This window comes from Histoplasma capsulatum (assembly GCF_000150115.1).
Source record: "Histoplasma capsulatum G186AR genomic scaffold supercont2.1, whole genome shotgun sequence".
NCBI lineage: Eukaryota > Fungi > Ascomycota > Eurotiomycetes > Onygenales > Ajellomycetaceae > Histoplasma > Histoplasma capsulatum.
The window spans coordinates 1,635,419-1,651,659 of record NW_025544801.1 but is presented as its reverse complement, the minus strand read 5'-3'; the positions used below and the strand labels follow the sequence as shown (position 1 = coordinate 1,651,659).

Below are 16,241 nucleotides of genomic sequence, written 5' to 3'. Positions count from 1 at the left end.
TGTAGAATTAGCGATTAGATTAGCGGGTTAGTTAGAGAATTAGAGTTTAAGAAATATACGCGGCAGAGAGCTCCCCGAGAATCACCATCAGAGTGTGTAGTTTTAGCCACACCAAATTGGACAGAGAGCAAAAATTATATGTGCAATTTTTCGAGTTCCGTTCAACTTTGAATCCTATCATAGTTGAGAGTTTGAATCACATCAAAGACTTTCCGGCCGAAAATTTGAAACCCCCCGGCCGCTCACCTGCACGCCCGCCTGTGGGACAATTACAATTAACTAACCTTGCACCTTCAAAAAAGAAATAATTGATAAGGACTAACCATAGTGTTGCATGGCCTTTCTATTTCCTTCCCGACCTGAGGAAATCTGGTTTCTACAAGGACAATCGTAAAAAAAGAAACTTACATTCAACACTTTTAATCACGGCGCGGGGACGAGGGGACGTATTCTCCTTTATTTTGACTCAACATAGAAGTAAACCCTACTTCTCCAACCTTGTCTCCGGCTTTTTCTGCCAAATGAGTGGTTGGTTGGTCATTCTGAAGTCCTTGAAATGAAACATGCTGAAGTTAAACGGCATAAATAAAGAAAGGGAAAAAAAAAAAAAAAAGTAAAACGTAAAAAAAAAAAACATTTGAATGAACCTAGCTGCGCATATTTTGCTCGAAAGCAACCCTGCTCCAACCGACAAGATAATCATTAAGATTTGCAATCGGACTCACCAGCGCCGACCAGATCTCCCATGTCATTTGATTGGTGTATTATGTTTTGCAGGACTCCACGAGAAGTCGATATCTTTCTCCGGTTGAGGGTCAGAGGTTAACAGCCGTATTTGACCCCGGTTCCGACTTCTAAGAAACGCGCACCTGCCTGGTCATCACAGTTGCTGAAGATCAATGCTGACACTGCATTTAAGGGATACATGTCTTGTAGAATTTTGGTGTGTCGAAGGACTTAGCTAGACGCTACAACCATTCCTCCAGTATATATTCCGCCCGTTGCGACGGGTTGACATCGAAGCACATTTAAAAGGTCGTCAGGATCTGGAGTAGATGGAGACAATGAAAGCGGGAAGTTATTTTATTGGGGTGGATTTACCAATTGGTCGGAAGCTGTATTGATTCCCGCGACTGCAGCAGTAGTGTTGTCCCCAAGGACCGTCTCCTCCTTCCGTTCAGGAAGATATGCATACCTAGGCAACTGAGCCATTTTCTCCTCGGGGCTTATTTCGTTATCAGAATACACCATTCTCGTAGCCTTCGATTTTTCCTTCTCTTTCTTTGCTGGCTTCTCTCCGGCGCCGTCATATGGCTTCACTGTAGTAGCTGGGGGTTTACCAGCCATTTCTTCCGCTTGCTTCGCTGCGCCTGAAATCAAGTCGTCGATTGAGGTTGGGGGTTGTTCGCCAACAAGATGAGGTCCTGGAGGGCTTCGACTACTCTGGGATTGCTCTAAGCCATATGAAGGTTGGCCATGGTGTAATTGTTGCATCTGGAAAGCATTGACTTGAGGTGCCCCAAAACTTGGACGCTGGGGAAGGCTAGGAGCAGTAGGTAGACTAGGAGGGCGAGAGGGAAAGGGGCTATTTTGTGGAGGGGTTTGGGTTCGGAGTGTTTGTTGCTGCTGTTGAAATGTTACTGGTGGAGTATTGGCACCCAACGGGCGCTGCGGCAAAGCCGACGTAGCGGGCGGGTAATGTTGAGGTGACACTTGGGGGGGGTTGAACTGAGTTGTGGAGTACTGATGTACCGTAGGTGGGTATTGACCATAGGTGGGAGAAGCGTAATCTGGTGGCTTCTGGAACGAAGTCGCACCTTGTTGATAAGCAGCGCCACTATGCCCATAGGGCTGTGGGTAATGATATGGCTGACTTGAGCCATTCAACTGCTGTTGGCTCGTAGGATACTGAGTCGTTGGAACCTACAACGCATGTAAGATAATGTTTCAGACATTGGATTTGGCTAGAAAACACGCGGAAGATGCTCACATATGTAGCAGCTGTTGTCTGCAAGCCCTGCCCAGCACCAATAGGAGTTTCATCACCGCTGCTCCCTCCAGCCGCCTGTTCCGCAAGCTTCGCCTTATGTTCCGCAAGCCTCTTTTTCAATTCCGCAGGGCTTTCGAATTTAGGTTTTTTAGGCTGACTGCCACCACCTGGCGCTCCAGATGCGGGGTTCCCAGTCACAGCACGACGTTCCGCCTCAGCCTGTTGATATTGAGTCATGACCCGTTGATTATGAGCCTGCAAGACATCTTCTGGGACACCTTCCATGCCAAATATCTCGATATCCAAACTTGACCGGTTGGGTAGAGCATTATCCACAGCACTTAATGTCTCTTTATGGACTTGGCTCATGTGAACAGAAAGTCCTGGTTCCAATAATTGTTAGCAAAGATGTCGCCGGTTCACTGATCTAGTCAAGGTTGGACAATACTCACCGCCGGCCGTATTCAGTCTCCTACCGCATCGATCGCATTTGAAATGTTTCGCTTTTTGGTGAGAAATTAGAATTTTCAAGTCGTCGAAGTCGCGCTCGCAGTAATAGCACCAGGGCCGACTGAGGAGCTCCTCGAGGTCCGGATGACCACGCTTCTTCTTACCCATGTTAGATGATGAGCCAAATAATATGAAAGGGTGACAAAAATGCGTTATTGCGAAATTCCTATAGAAAGGTCGAAAAAGCTATAAAAAGGGATAATAGTTGTTGTGATTCTGATGGGAAAAAGTCAAGGGTCAAACGGTTTGCCGATTCAGGAATACACTACAGTCACGTGATACTACCGCCTGAAAAACGAGGTCGTCTGAGTTATAGATACTTAGGTTATAATTGAAATTACAATAAAGCTCTTGATTTTATTATTATAAGATAAGATAGTTAAGTCTATAATAAGATTGTGTATAATTTATGACAATCAATTTTCTAATATAATGCACAGCTCTAACCCATTTAGATCTACAAAACAAGAATGAATTGATTAAGACAGAAAAGAGACATAATGACATAATGTAAGAAATGTAAGAAATGATTTATAACTATGAAAAATATTGTATGAAGATGAACCTCGGGATGGAAAAATGTGATATCGTTGATGCACCGGTGCATGAATTGGCTGCTGAGTGTTGATAGGCGGGCGTTGACAATAAACGCTGGTTGCACAAGAGAAGGAATGAGTTTTCGGGGGTGAGCCCATCACAATAATTCATGTAATATCATAAATACACAGATAAACAGCGGTATTTTGTTTTTGTGATTTAGTCTTGGTCCTAGTCACACGGCTAGTCTTCCTAAGATGTGCGTCCATCAATGCATCCAGCAGCCGAAAGGGGTAACAACTATTTACATACATAGACCATAAGGATGGCTAATAAGAAATTGGTCCAGAACGAAAAAAGAAAAAAAGAAGAAAAAAACCAAAGAAACCAAAGGTCAAAGGGGAAACAGCAAGCAATATTGACGGGAAACAATATGGTATGATACACAGAAAGATAATAACGAAGCTCCCAACGCCGTGGGTGCCAGAAACGCTGAACACATCACCCCCGGCCTAATTTTCCCAATCCCTAGTCTTCGATATTTTGGACATCGAAATTGCTTAGAAGATGTCAAAAACAAAGAGGTTTAAACTATTGATGATTGCCCTGGTGGTAGTTTATTTGATACACCTGTCCACCGTAGGGGCTATAACGGGCTTGCGGATGCGTAGGGGCACTTAATGGATTTATCAAATGTTCAGGCCGCCGAAGTTCAGGTTGTGGTGGAACAATGTGGTAAGGCTCTGGTGGCTCAATCTTTTCGTGCGTGACGGGTATTCGGGTGCCTTTCGCAATGCGTTTGGCCTTCTTAGCTGAAATATCTTGATTATCGGCTCCGCGACTCTTCGAGATAGACCTCCTCTTGCGTCCAGGGCCAGCTTTGACACCCCCTTGCTTTTCTGCCTCGGCTTTATCTGCCTCCATTTGCGCTTTGGTTCGCTTTGGGTTTCTTGTCCGGCCTTCATGGTTAAATTTTGCCCAGTGGATTATCATTGCCTCTGTTCGCTTTGGATTCTTGGACTGTTGGATCTTAAGTTGATTCTTGGGGTCTAGGAGTGGATCTTCGTAAAGGGGTGTAGGAGCACGTTCCCCAGTAACTGATGATTTTGTAGGGACAGTGGCGGTGGGTGTTACAGGCCGAGTAGTTATAGCTGGGGCCCCAGACGTTGCTAACTTCACTGTTAATGATCTCACTGGTGGAATCGGGCGGGTGGCAGGCGTAGAGGGTTTCAGAGAAATGGGTTGTGAAGGCGGTTGAGGCGTTGTTGAAGTCGCGCGTGACTTCGATCGTTTAACTTTCGCAGATGTAGGCCCAGAGACAGGGCTTGACGGTTCAGTTTGAACCTGGGAGGTTTCTCGAGTTAAAGGATGCCGGAAGCCACCAAACCGAGTTATGCGCTTTGGACGGCCATCTACTTCACGATCAACACCATTCGTAATACCGCTGGTATCTGCTGTATCCACTTCTACGGGTTTTTTCTTGGGAGCGGGTTTGGATGGCGGGCGGATTCCGGGAATATACTCGACACCATTGATTTTAATTGGTGTCCAACCATCGATATTAGGAGACTCTGCAGCGTTGAGTTTCAGTCTTTTCAGTTGTGCTGGCGTTGGTTTGAAGCCTCCCTGAAGAAATGGGTCCTGGTATCCTATTTTTGATTCCCGGGGGTCGTGTTTGTATCCATATAGCATTGCTTCCTTTTTATCTTCAAAAACAAGTGGTTCATCTAGCTTTCGTGGATTCGCAACCTTTTTCAATGAACGTCGTGTGGCACGTTTCGATAGTTTGTCAATGGCTACGTATTCATCCTGCCACACCCTGAGAGCTCGGGCCGTATTCGCGGTTATCGCGTAAAGCTCTTCCGTGGTGTGTGACTCTGGTTCCTTCAAAATGTCGATGTAAATCTCCGCTTTCGTGATTGGTAGAAACTTCCCCTTCGCTACAGTCTCTTTCTCATATGGCTTTGGGCGTTCAAAATCGCCAAATGCAGTTTTCCAAAATGATGGAAGACCCTCGTCCTCTCCGTTATAGTCGTCAGTGAACTTTTCTACAGCATTGATATTCCAAAGCAAATCAAGGCGCCTTTCAACAATTGCCGCCTCACGTTGGCGGGCAAATGCTTCGAGACGGTTGGTTTGCTCAGCCTCATCTAGGACAGATTCAGTGGGAGGCGTCTCATCTGTTGCATCTTGCTCAACCAGAGAAAGTTTGGCAACTTCAGGATGGGCGATAGCCATATGCTCTCTAAGCACCTCAGCAGGCAAAGTGGTGGGCTCATCGGATGACTGAAATAATTCACCGCACCAGACGCATTTTAGAGATGAACGGCTGTTGACAGCCGGAGTGAATTGAATGGAAGCAGACGAGGGTCTTGGGGGATCCGAGTGCTGCCAGCCAAAGGAACATGAAGGGGATTTCGGCGCTTCAGCACCTTCAGCACCAATGTTTATATCATCCTGAGCCAAAAATGACATGATGACAGAAGTGCCTATCTATAGGGAAACTCAGTATTCATTCTCAAGTGCCACTGCCAATGACAAAATGGGAAACTTATTGTAAAATAACGTGGCAGAATCACATAACAAATTTTCAAAGCAGAAAATGATCTTGTACAAAAGCGAACTTGTAAAACCAAGACAAACAAGAGCGATGGACAAAATCAGAAGAGCAAAGCGACAAGTCGTCATGTTGTCGAAATGCAGTTGATTTTAAACATGGGTAGAACTAAGATGGTAGGGGAGTTCTGCAGGAAAACTTGCGGTTGTCCCCCGGATAGTATGCATGCATCATCAAAGCGACTGCAGATGAAGAAAGAAATGAAAGAAAAATAAATTAAATAAATAAAAAGAAAAAGAAATTAAAAGAAAAATATAAGAAAAGAAAATACTATCGTACCCGAGTTGCTGATGAAACCGATTTTACTATTAGCAATTGCCAGGAGCCTCTCAATAATGCATCGGAAACTTGTATCAAAGTGTTGCGACAACGAAGAGACGAGAATGGAATGGTCGAGTTTTGTTTGGGTGGATTCGTGCATGAGCCGCCAAATTGTGAATGCTGGAGCTCGTGAAATATCCGCCAGGAAATGAGTTTAAATTAAAAGTAATAATTAATGGAAGAGAAATGGAAGGAAAGGAAAGAAGAGAAAAGAAAGAATCGATAACTAGGCGCTGAGCGTGTGGGCAGGTGGCGATGGCCGATTTTTGTGAAGGAGGAACTCAGTCCGCCCGTGTAGTCCGATCACAGAAGGAAGTATTAGAATAATAACAGAATAGAATGTAAGATACGGGTCACCGGTCGGCAGCTCTCAAAGCACAGATTATTTCCATATGATTAGAACACATTAATGTTGTTCTCTGTCAGTATGGACCTTGATCTCAGTATCGCCCTCAGTAGTAAGATTTCTGCATCCCGGGCGTTAGAGTTTGATCTACTACCATGATGGGCCATGTCACGTTGCCTGCAGTGACCATCATGCCCAATCAGAGGCGAGGAATCCTATTTATCGAGTCCGTAAAAGCTCCATACCGTATTTTTTTCCTTTTCTCCTCGTCTTTTGCTTGAGTTGGTTTTGCACAAATAATGTTATGGTAAAATGGCGATGAGTGCGTGCTTCATTTCTTCATGACTTTGCCTCACCTACTCATCATTTACGTATTTTCTTCTACAATTTTATTGAATACATGGGATAAATACTCAATAACAGTAACTAGCCGACAGGGCACTCTGTACCGAGAAGTTTTGTAACGTTCAGTACCGTAAAACCACCTTGAATAATTACTGGACATTCAGAAAATAAACAAATTCCATCGCCACCAGATGAAGTTAGCTCTGCTTTCAAAAAAATATCGAATATGTTCTTTTCTTTCTATTGGAAGGTGAAGAGTATAGTTAGTATGAAAACATGGAACAAAAGTCCTTGTAAACGCTGCATGAAAACAAGACTATTTTTAGTATAGGGTGAATATTTTCAATTTTCTAATTTTAATAGTAAGATTTCCATCCATCCAATCTATGAAGACCGCTGGCATATAAAGTCTTGGTGATATCACAAACTTTGATGATTCTCGTACAAAAAACAATATATGTTTCATCTGTGCTTCATTATTGTCTGCATGGTCTGAGCTAGGATGGATGAGAAACTTTCAGACTTTCAGGATGTTGGCAGCCCGGATGCCCAATAATACTATGTGACCGACCATAGTAAAGAGTGCTACTAGGTATACGCCTCCATCACAGAATGGTTCCAATGCTGGAACCACTCTGCCGACTACGTACCCCATTAGCCTAGAGGACATCTATTCTCTGAATGGAGGTGATTTTTCATATCCCTCAAAATCTTTAAACCGCGTCTTTCAGCGGATCACTAACGTGTGAATATTAGAATAAGAGCTTCATTTGAGACGGGGAATTCCAAGTTTTAGTTAATCGTGGTTCCAAAGAAGTGGGACTGTAACCACCGAAACTATTTTTCAATTGCTGCTTCGTCATATTGAGATCCAAGTCCCCTCTCAAGTCATCCACACCATATTCCACCTCTACGCTATTATAAAAGAACACTCATTGTTATATCCTATGTTGTTGAATTTAAAATTGTCCCATATCAGATGGCAAAATGCCCGATGTAAATTATATTTTCAATCAAGAGGAAACATAGCGTATGCAAGTCTGTGTCTTACATCCATTCTTTACGACTGACAGCTCATCTAATCCGGCCATATAATCAAGTCTACAAACCATTCAGAGTTAGCTTAAATATGCTACTGCCACTATGACACCCATATATTTAATACATTCGTACCTGTTCATCGATTCATCTCCCCAACATCTAACGCAACCAAAAACCTACTCACACAATTATACGCCCCAACTGTAGCCGTGATCTCAACCATCTCCTTCTCACTGAAATGCCTCCTCAACTCCTCAAACACCTCGTCAGACACCTTAACGATCCTTGTCATTTCCTCCGTGTACTTGTAAACAGCAATTTGTTTCGGGGACATCAGCGCCGCCAATTCGGTGTCAGTCGCCGGGTTTTCCGCTCCGCGCTCCACAAGTTTTAGTGCATCCTCAGAGAAGCCGGCCTGTGTTAATATGGGAGCATGACCCTTCCACTCAAACCAAGCTTCGTTCATAGCGGCAACGCGACATATTGCGATCTCGCGAATGTCTGCGGGAAGAGAGGTTTTGGTGCGGATAGCACCCAGAAATGAATTCCAGCCATCGGCAATGGGGAATGAATGAAGAAGCGCTAGGTCAAGGGGGAGGAGGCCCCGTTGTCCCCGCCTGGCTTGTACGCGCTGGAGGATGCTTTCATCCTCTTCGTTCGATGTTGCGGGGGGGTTAGAAACATATGAGAGGCGCATGTTGACGATTACGGGGTGTAGGGGTATTGAATGTGCGGGGACCGATGGGATCAATGTAATATTTTTAAATCGTGATCTTAGAAAAGCGAAGGAATATCAATGAACATCAGAGTACTAGTATTATAAAACCCTGGAAGTACACGATAGTTCGGTACGCCATTCGGCACGCAACCTTTGATAACTGGTCATGGAATAAAATCCTAGATAATAAGGCCTTTGCTAATTACCCCGCCGGGATCTTCCGGTTCGTCTTCAGTCATCGAAAGTTTCAACAACGCGCAACATGGCAACAGCGTGTATAATTTATATCCATTTTATATGCCACTGCAATTCATGAACCTTTGAAAAAGGAAGACCAGAAAATTTTCTACACAATAAAATTCTCAAAATCACATATATAAACGATCACTTCCCCTGGTCGAAGTTTACTCTAGAAGGATTTATCATTAGGGTGCCTACATGGTATTTTAATGCGACTAAATTTTGTTTTTGGACTTTTGCTTGCCTCCAGCACTCATTATCCTGCGGGTACAAATTGCAGCAAAATGGCACGCAGGACTAACTAGATAATACGCTTGGATATTTATAGAAACTTGACTTGACCCAAGTTGCCCACAAACCATCATACATGTGGTGGTTGAAACTAGTAAAATCTGGGGCAACACAGCATCTTGTGGCCGTTAGTATGAACAACCTAACTAGGTTTAACCACACGTGACTCAACTGGCTCTATCTTGGCGCTCTCACGACATCGTTCAAACGCTTGAGCATCTTTGAACCCATTTCTCCTTCAACTGTTGTTTGTTTGAGAAAGGACTGATTCATGGGGGCGGATCCATTACTGTCTTGTTAGTATCTCCGCCAAAACTACCCACCACGTCTCCGTAGCAACCAGCTTTCGAACCAGCCCTCAGTTGATAGTAGCACACTATGTCGAAAACAGGAAAGCAAGCCCCTACAAATGACGAACTGCTTGCTCAGTTCGATGACCTTGGTGTCGATGATGGAGCCCCCCAGGCAGCGGGGGGAGTACAAGAAAAATCAGAGCAGGACCTATTAGCGGAGCTTCAAGACCTTGCTTCTCAAAGACCTCCAACGCCCCGAACTTCATCCGCTTCAAACAGATCTCCTAAACGAACATCTGTGACGACACCACCTCCGGGAAGATTCAGTGACGATAAAATCGCTCCCAGGAAATCAGGAGATAGCTCCCGGGCATATCATACCAGCATTACTCCTCCAGAGACAACTTCGTCGGAGGCAGGGGATACACCTCCGTCGGAGGAAGCAGGTAAGACCAACGCTGGAGGTGGAGGTGGCTGGTGGGGTGGGATATTTGCTACCGCTTCAGCTGCTGTGAAGCATGCAGAGGCTGCCGTAAATGAAATCAGAAAAAACGAGGAAGCTCAAAAGTGGGCTCATCAAGTTAAAGGCAATGTCGGAGTTCTTCGAGGTCTTGGTGAGTCGACAGCTGAATCCCGGCCCGCCCCCAAACCTCTAAGCATCATCTTGCAATCTCCCGTTCTGATGAGCTGAGTTAATTTTAAGGTGGCGAGCTACGAACCCTAGCCATGCCAACATTTACCTCCCTCCTCCATACTCTAGCTCCTCCTATTTCCTCTCATGAGCGGCTCCAAATTCACATCACACATGACCTCTCGGACTACCCCTCACTCGATCCATTAATTTATTCAGTCTTCTCCCGGGTAATGTCCCAGGTCGAAGGAGGTGATCTGCTCGTCATCCAACGCGGTCGGGAATCCGCACCCAAACGTAGCTCAGATTCTCACATCGGACACAGCTCTTCAGCTGGCTGGAACGATGGACCGTGGTGGCGGACGGTGTCTGCAGGAAAACCGCGATCTATTTCGGCCATCAAGGGTGCAACGGTTGGTACAAAGCTTGCCCGAGCAAGTGCAGAAGCATATGCCGCAGAATACTTTTCTACGAGAGGTGGCGTTGAGGAAGCCGCAAAACAAGCGTCTGAAATTTTATCAGAGTCGAACCCCGTTCGTACCAGTGACATATTCCTTGCCATCCAGGCGATTTCTCAACCCACACCACCAGACCTCTTCCAATCAGGCCCCAGCGGAGACGAAGAGAAAATAGCTCAGAATGTCGTGGATGTAAAAGATGATCTTGAAGAAGAGGTTTTCTTCGCAATTTATCTTCACGACCCTATCCACAGCATTGCTTTCCATGCGGTTACACAGGCCGTTCCACAGAAGTGGATTGACTGGCTTGATGCCCCCGTCGCCCCACATAATCCAGACGACAACCCCGACGGTGTTGTCCGTTCCACCGTTCCAGAAGCGATTGCGGAAATCATTGAGAGCAACGCCGTTGACCCTCGTGAATGGGTTGCAGAGTGGATAGAGGAAACTCTGTCTCTTGGTGTTGGCGTTGTTGCACAACGGTACGTCGCGCGGAGAATGGGTGTGGGTGAAGGTGGTGTTGGTCGAGGAAAGATGAAGGCAGAACAAGCAACTGCTGTGGAAAGCGGTGCAGGAGAAGCAGCTAGAGCGTTGTAAATTCAATTTATCATGCCTCCCCATATAAATAATGTACTTTTCCATAATGATAGCTCGCCAGAGTCTGCCGATCTTCTCCCGAATCTTCCTATTATTTTTTTCAATATGAACAGGTTTCGCTGCCAGGTTAATCATGAACTGTGTGCTGGAAGAGGCAGATTGATGATGAACCCAATAACTATCTTTCCACTTTTATTTATTATGTCCTCCACCAACTCCCATCTTTTTTTGTTTCATTCCTCCCCATTCATCACATTGACAAATGGCTGCTCCTGGCTTCCCCCTACTTTATGCCAAATATACCCAACAATATGGCCCGATCTCAGGCATGTTGCCATCTCAGGCATGTTGCCAAATTGGAGGGCTCAGGCCAAAGATTCCAAAGAACAGCAGGTTCAATATAAGTTCCCTATTTTGTCATTTTCATGTCAACCCCAGAATAGGATATGATTGTATTGTATTTGTTTTGTTTGTTTTGTTAGTTTGCCACAAAATCACTCTTTTACCATACCAGCGGCTCCTGCTAAGACCCAACCCTGGTTCACTACCGAAAGTGAACCTTGGAAGCTGATCACGATCATGTGATTGTCAACCCGGCTGTTGCCAAGTCCAAAAGGTAAAAACAAACCTTCGAGGCTCAATGTAAACAAACATTCGGCTGCGAAGCTCTTGCAAGCCCCAACCAACTACCTGATCTTCAATTGCGCATTCTGGAGTCATAGGAGGGCACTTTTAATCGTATTTCACCTCGTCCCAGCTGAACATGATGAACACACGGTGAACAGAGTTTTCTGGAAATAGCGGGGGGTTGCCCTCTTCCGCATCCCATGCAAAATTACCCCAGAACAATATTTCATCACCTCGGGGTTTGCGCTCCGCCCATTATTCCTCGGTCCATTCCACGTTTTTTGCGGTTCTTGGGCATTTGTTTGGCGCTCCCTGGCTGGTGATGGAGCTCGTGCCAAAATTAATATTTTCTCTTGTGCTTTTGCCGGGCTTCCGTTATGGATGTTTATGTTTTACCCACCACGGACCGCTCCCTGTCACCGTGGGCATCGAATGCAGCCTCCAACAATAGCAACACGACCTCACGACCACCGTCCTCCTGCGCTGCCAGCAACTTTCACTCCACCCGCCTTTCATCCGTTTCCCCATCCCAACGCCAACTAGAAAAGCCTTGTAGCGCCCAGAATCGACGACTCCAACTTCGAAACGCAGGTTTTCGTGGCGCATTACTCCAGTCAAGAAAACTAACACCCCCTCTCACTAAATGGCGATCGCTTTCGGGGAGTTCTGACCAACAACTAGAGAAACGGGATGATGATACTAGCAGCATCGATCGAAGCTGGAATTCCCCAGGGCTGACATCGTCACACACGCGCCGCTCGAGCATTCTTGAAGAAATCAACAACTCTACACAGAGACGGTATCACCAGTCTCGACGGCCACCGGCAGCTTCCTTGTTCCATGATCTGCCTTCGCCAGATCCATCTACATCTACCAATGACTTCCCTATTTATTCTCCTTCGAAGTGTACTGGACAATTAGGGCCTCCAATTGATCTAGACACTTTTGCTTACGACGATCCAGATATGCCAGCGGAATCGAGGAAATCATCGTCGAGGTCATCATCCTTCGGTGGCCTTGACCGCTCCAAGGGGCGACCGAATCTCACAAAGAGGAACGCAGACCTCGAGCTTTGTAGGTACATAGAACATCTAGAAGAGCAGCTCGCCGCGTCGTTAGATCGTGTGGAATCGCTAAATTCGTCTACGACGAATACTCAAGCAGCGAAGTTCAAAGGTCTCAATGCAGAATATAAAATATTAAAACAGGAACTGCTAGAATGGGAAACAAAATTCGAAACTCGATTGACAGACGAATTACGAAAAACGATCGACAAGGAATCCGATTTTCGTGCCAAAATTCGCGCATTAGAGAGAGATATCGAAATTAAGGAAAATAAGATTCGTGAGCAGGAATGGGAAATCGAAATGGCGAACCAAATGCTACAGAGCATGGAAGCGGTCAATGCGACGAATCGTAGTCTGGAGCGAAGGATTGACGTATTAACAGAGTTGTTGGCTCAATCACCAACGAGGAGAGAGTCATCACCGGGTTTGAATGTGGCCGAACCTTCTCCACAAGCTGATGGTGTATATCATACTCCAAGGCCTCGATCTATGTTTTCTAAGATTCCGTTGTCTCCCGTTCGAAAAGCACTCTTCCAACCCCTTTCGGTACCGATCTCAAATGCCACACCGGATCCTCCTGTTTGCTTCCCAGCTGATCGTTCAAATGTTTTGTCACCACAAAGATGTGAAGATACTGATGATGCCGAACTGATGTCTCTCGATTCTGGGGTTGGAGACTCCTGTTCCCCTCCATCTACCCGCGCTCCTGAATCGCAACGTTTATCCATGATTTCCCATTCTTCGTCAAATCCATCCCTTTGGGGAACCTCTTTTCCGCTATCACCTGAGGCTCAAGGGAAATGCTCCAACCGTCACAGGAGGATGAGGCGGTTCCCACCAGGCTCATGCACATTGAAACCACTCATTCTACCTGCCGCTTCTCCACATATACCCGCTGGCCAAATACACCGACATTCTTTCTCCAATGATCCAATATCTCCCTTTCATTTGCGCCCTACTAGTGCTCACGATTGTCCTAGCTCGCCCTGGATAGAACATGATGCCCTACATGCGCTTGAGGGACGATCACATGGATATCAAACTTTTGATGAAGCCATCAATGACGCGAGCATCTCTATGGGTCTGACGCCTCTGGAAACCGGCCTGGAAGGTCGCTCGACTATACGATCATCCTCTCGCCTCTTTTTTGATGATGTCAATCCAAGTACCCTGGACGAATCCGCTGCGTATGAGACCCAAGAACAGATCGAGCCGCTCAAACAAATGACACCCTGCATGCTAGAGAAGGTATTTCGCCAAAGCAACTCGTCAACGCATCTAGAAACCCGAACCAATCACGAAATTGACAGCGAAATCAACCCTATAGTGATATTCGATTCATGTATATCAAAGCTCCACAAGACTTATTCAGTAGCATGCAAATCCATAATGTCTTTCTACTGCTATGTTTGGGATGCTGTCCCAAATTCTGGAATCTTGGTTCGGCGAATTATTGCAAGAGCGTGGCATGCGAACTACTGCCGGCTGGGGAAATTGTCTTGGTGGGTCCTGGGTCTGTTCCTAGGTGGTCAACCAAGAAATCAATGGCTCGATAACAGCCGCCAGTGTCGAATCACTTACCACAGTAATGAGGGCATGACCTCCACTGTCAGCCCCCGAAGCCCGGTCAGCTCCTTCGATTCTGGAACATGTTACCCTGCTTCACATGTTGAAGGAACACCAGCCAAACACACCACGACGGCGCCGCCCAACGACTTGGCAGTATTAACAGGTAACTCTCCCGGATTTTACACGGAAAAACCCTACTCACCTATTACTACAAAACGCGCTTCTAAGAAACACTTTGAAGCATGGGCCAAATTTTCTTTTGCGCTCGTTCTTGCCATCGGATTAGCTGTGAGGGACGGACCCGAAGCTTTAATGGATGAATGCCTCATGAGAGGATACTGTATTACTACGGGCGCAGAAACCGTGTCAGCAAAAACCAATGGTGATACCTGCCGTCCTTCAGAAGGTTTACAATTATCAGAGACGTCCCTAGCACCGCCGCGTTTTTCTGACTACACCAGTAGTGGAAACCAAGTTTGTAGTGGGGCTGAAAGCCCTCCGGTCCATGTCCCTGCCTTTCGCCCTGACATCCCACCTGGTTGATTCTACTGTTGGGACGGCTCTTACACCTGACATAACAGTCCCCGCTCAGTTCCCTCAAAACGCTTCCACGACGCCTTGAAGCCTTTCACAATTTCACTGCAAAGTATACACCCAATCAAGACCGCAAGGCATGCAGCGACGTACCGGCTCTGAGGAGCTATTTATCTTGAAACATCATGATGCATTTCTTTCAACCAACATTTGTTCAATGGACATCCACAGGCCATTATGTGTACAATAAACCCATGTGGTGTTACAAACCAAGTGGGAAGCAAGGAAGTTGGTGGGTAGCACAGAGTAGAGACTGGCACATTCATTTTCTTTAATAGATGTGGATGGAGTACTATGTATAGAAGATTCTGATGACAGCTTGTACTCTAAATTGAAATCATTACTCATTGAAATCAAGTGAAGTGGAATGCAACATGATAATGTCGATGATGAAATCTCAATTGCATTCATATAATATAGTTAGTTAATCCTAGTTAATGAGTTAGTATTAGATAACTAATGTAGACACAATAAATACACATTTTCATCTCCATATGTTGACAGTTAGCTGAACTGAGATACAAGACTTTGAGGGGGGAAATACATGTATATATATTGTGATGTTCCAGAGTTTAATCTCTGCCCCCCACCAATCATTTTTGACACAAGAAGTTTGTTGAAGATTGATATCATAATCATATTGTTATTGATTCTTGCTGCTCTGTACTTTGCAGCGATCTAGCTGCTGTTTTTATGCGGTAACTAATGTACAGTACATCTTGAGAACTTCAACGATGTTGGCACCTGGGGTGTTGTTTAGTTTAACGAACACACGACCCACATTCGCCTCTTTTGTTTACAGAACACCGAAAGTAAATAAGTTAACTAGCTAGATAGCAGCAATTGATAATAGTAATAACAATAATATCAAAGTGGATCATCAACAAATGTCGCTTCCGACTCTTTAAATTGTTAGACCTGATTCTGTGCAAATTCGTTGAACTGCTCCATATCTGATTCTTTTACTGTGTATGGTAAAATTGAGAGGACGGTGCTTGATATGTCTAGAAAATTGTCCTTAAATGCTATGACTCTTGCTCCTATTTATGAGATGGATGTAACATTTAGTACCACAATGCTGGGTGAATGGTCTGCAACGTAGGTTGCTGTAACGGTAGGCGCCATCTGTTCGGCCACTGGGACAAAAGAGCTCTCCCACACCAGCGCCATGCTGGGAGTAGAGGGGACGAACCAATCCAAACCCCTCAACACCATCTTATGGTCTTCTTGGCCAAGGTTGGTCAGCAGCGTATATTTTAAATGCCTGGCTAGTGCCTGATCATTTAACGGAGAACTCCGACTCCGTACAGTTGCTGCTGTCCAAGGGGGAAATTTTTTGTCAGTCCGCTCTTTCAATCAAGCTTTACAAACAGAGAAGTATCAATGAATTTTTAATGCAATCTAGAAGACCGTTAAAAGAATCTGAATAGGGGGGGGAACAATTAGAAA

General features: G+C 45.4%; 5 protein-coding genes across 5 annotated transcripts; 2 read left to right on the top strand and 3 right to left on the bottom strand.

Moving 5' to 3' along the window:
• Window positions 1-431: 431 nt before the first annotated feature.
• HCBG_00525 (RING-6 finger domain-containing protein) lies at window positions 432-2,687 on the bottom strand (the record flags this gene model as incomplete). The annotated part of the gene is made up of 3 exons (XM_045427575.1): window positions 432-1,923; window positions 1,991-2,373; window positions 2,443-2,687. The coding sequence occupies 3 exons, from the start codon at window positions 2,606-2,608 to the stop codon at window positions 1,084-1,086; spliced, it is 1,389 nt and encodes a 462-aa protein (XP_045291550.1).
• A 941-nt stretch (window positions 2,688-3,628) lies between these two features.
• Window positions 3,629-5,512, bottom strand: HCBG_00524 (uncharacterized protein; the record flags this gene model as incomplete). The annotated part of the gene is made up of 1 exon (XM_045427574.1): window positions 3,629-5,512. The coding sequence occupies one exon, from the start codon at window positions 5,510-5,512 to the stop codon at window positions 3,629-3,631; it is 1,884 nt and encodes a 627-aa protein (XP_045291549.1).
• Window positions 5,513-7,729: 2,217 nt separating this feature from the next.
• HCBG_00523 (4-carboxymuconolactone decarboxylase) lies at window positions 7,730-8,406 on the bottom strand (the record flags this gene model as incomplete). Its single annotated transcript, XM_045427573.1, has 2 exons — window positions 7,730-7,767; window positions 7,840-8,406. One exon carries the CDS (start codon window positions 8,402-8,404, stop codon window positions 7,844-7,846), a length of 561 nt encoding a protein of 186 aa, XP_045291548.1.
• Window positions 8,407-9,192: 786 nt separating this feature from the next.
• On the top strand, window positions 9,193-11,139 carry HCBG_00522 (uncharacterized protein; the record flags this gene model as incomplete). The annotated part of the gene is made up of 2 exons (XM_045427572.1): window positions 9,193-9,863; window positions 9,953-11,139. The coding sequence occupies 2 exons, from the start codon at window positions 9,335-9,337 to the stop codon at window positions 10,933-10,935; spliced, it is 1,512 nt and encodes a 503-aa protein (XP_045291547.1).
• An 800-nt stretch (window positions 11,140-11,939) lies between these two features.
• Window positions 11,940-14,820, top strand: HCBG_00521 (uncharacterized protein; the record flags this gene model as incomplete). Its single annotated transcript, XM_045427571.1, has 2 exons — window positions 11,940-14,604; window positions 14,663-14,820. The coding sequence occupies 2 exons, from the start codon at window positions 11,940-11,942 to the stop codon at window positions 14,818-14,820; spliced, it is 2,823 nt and encodes a 940-aa protein (XP_045291546.1).
• Between the last annotated feature and the right edge of the window lie 1,421 nt (window positions 14,821-16,241).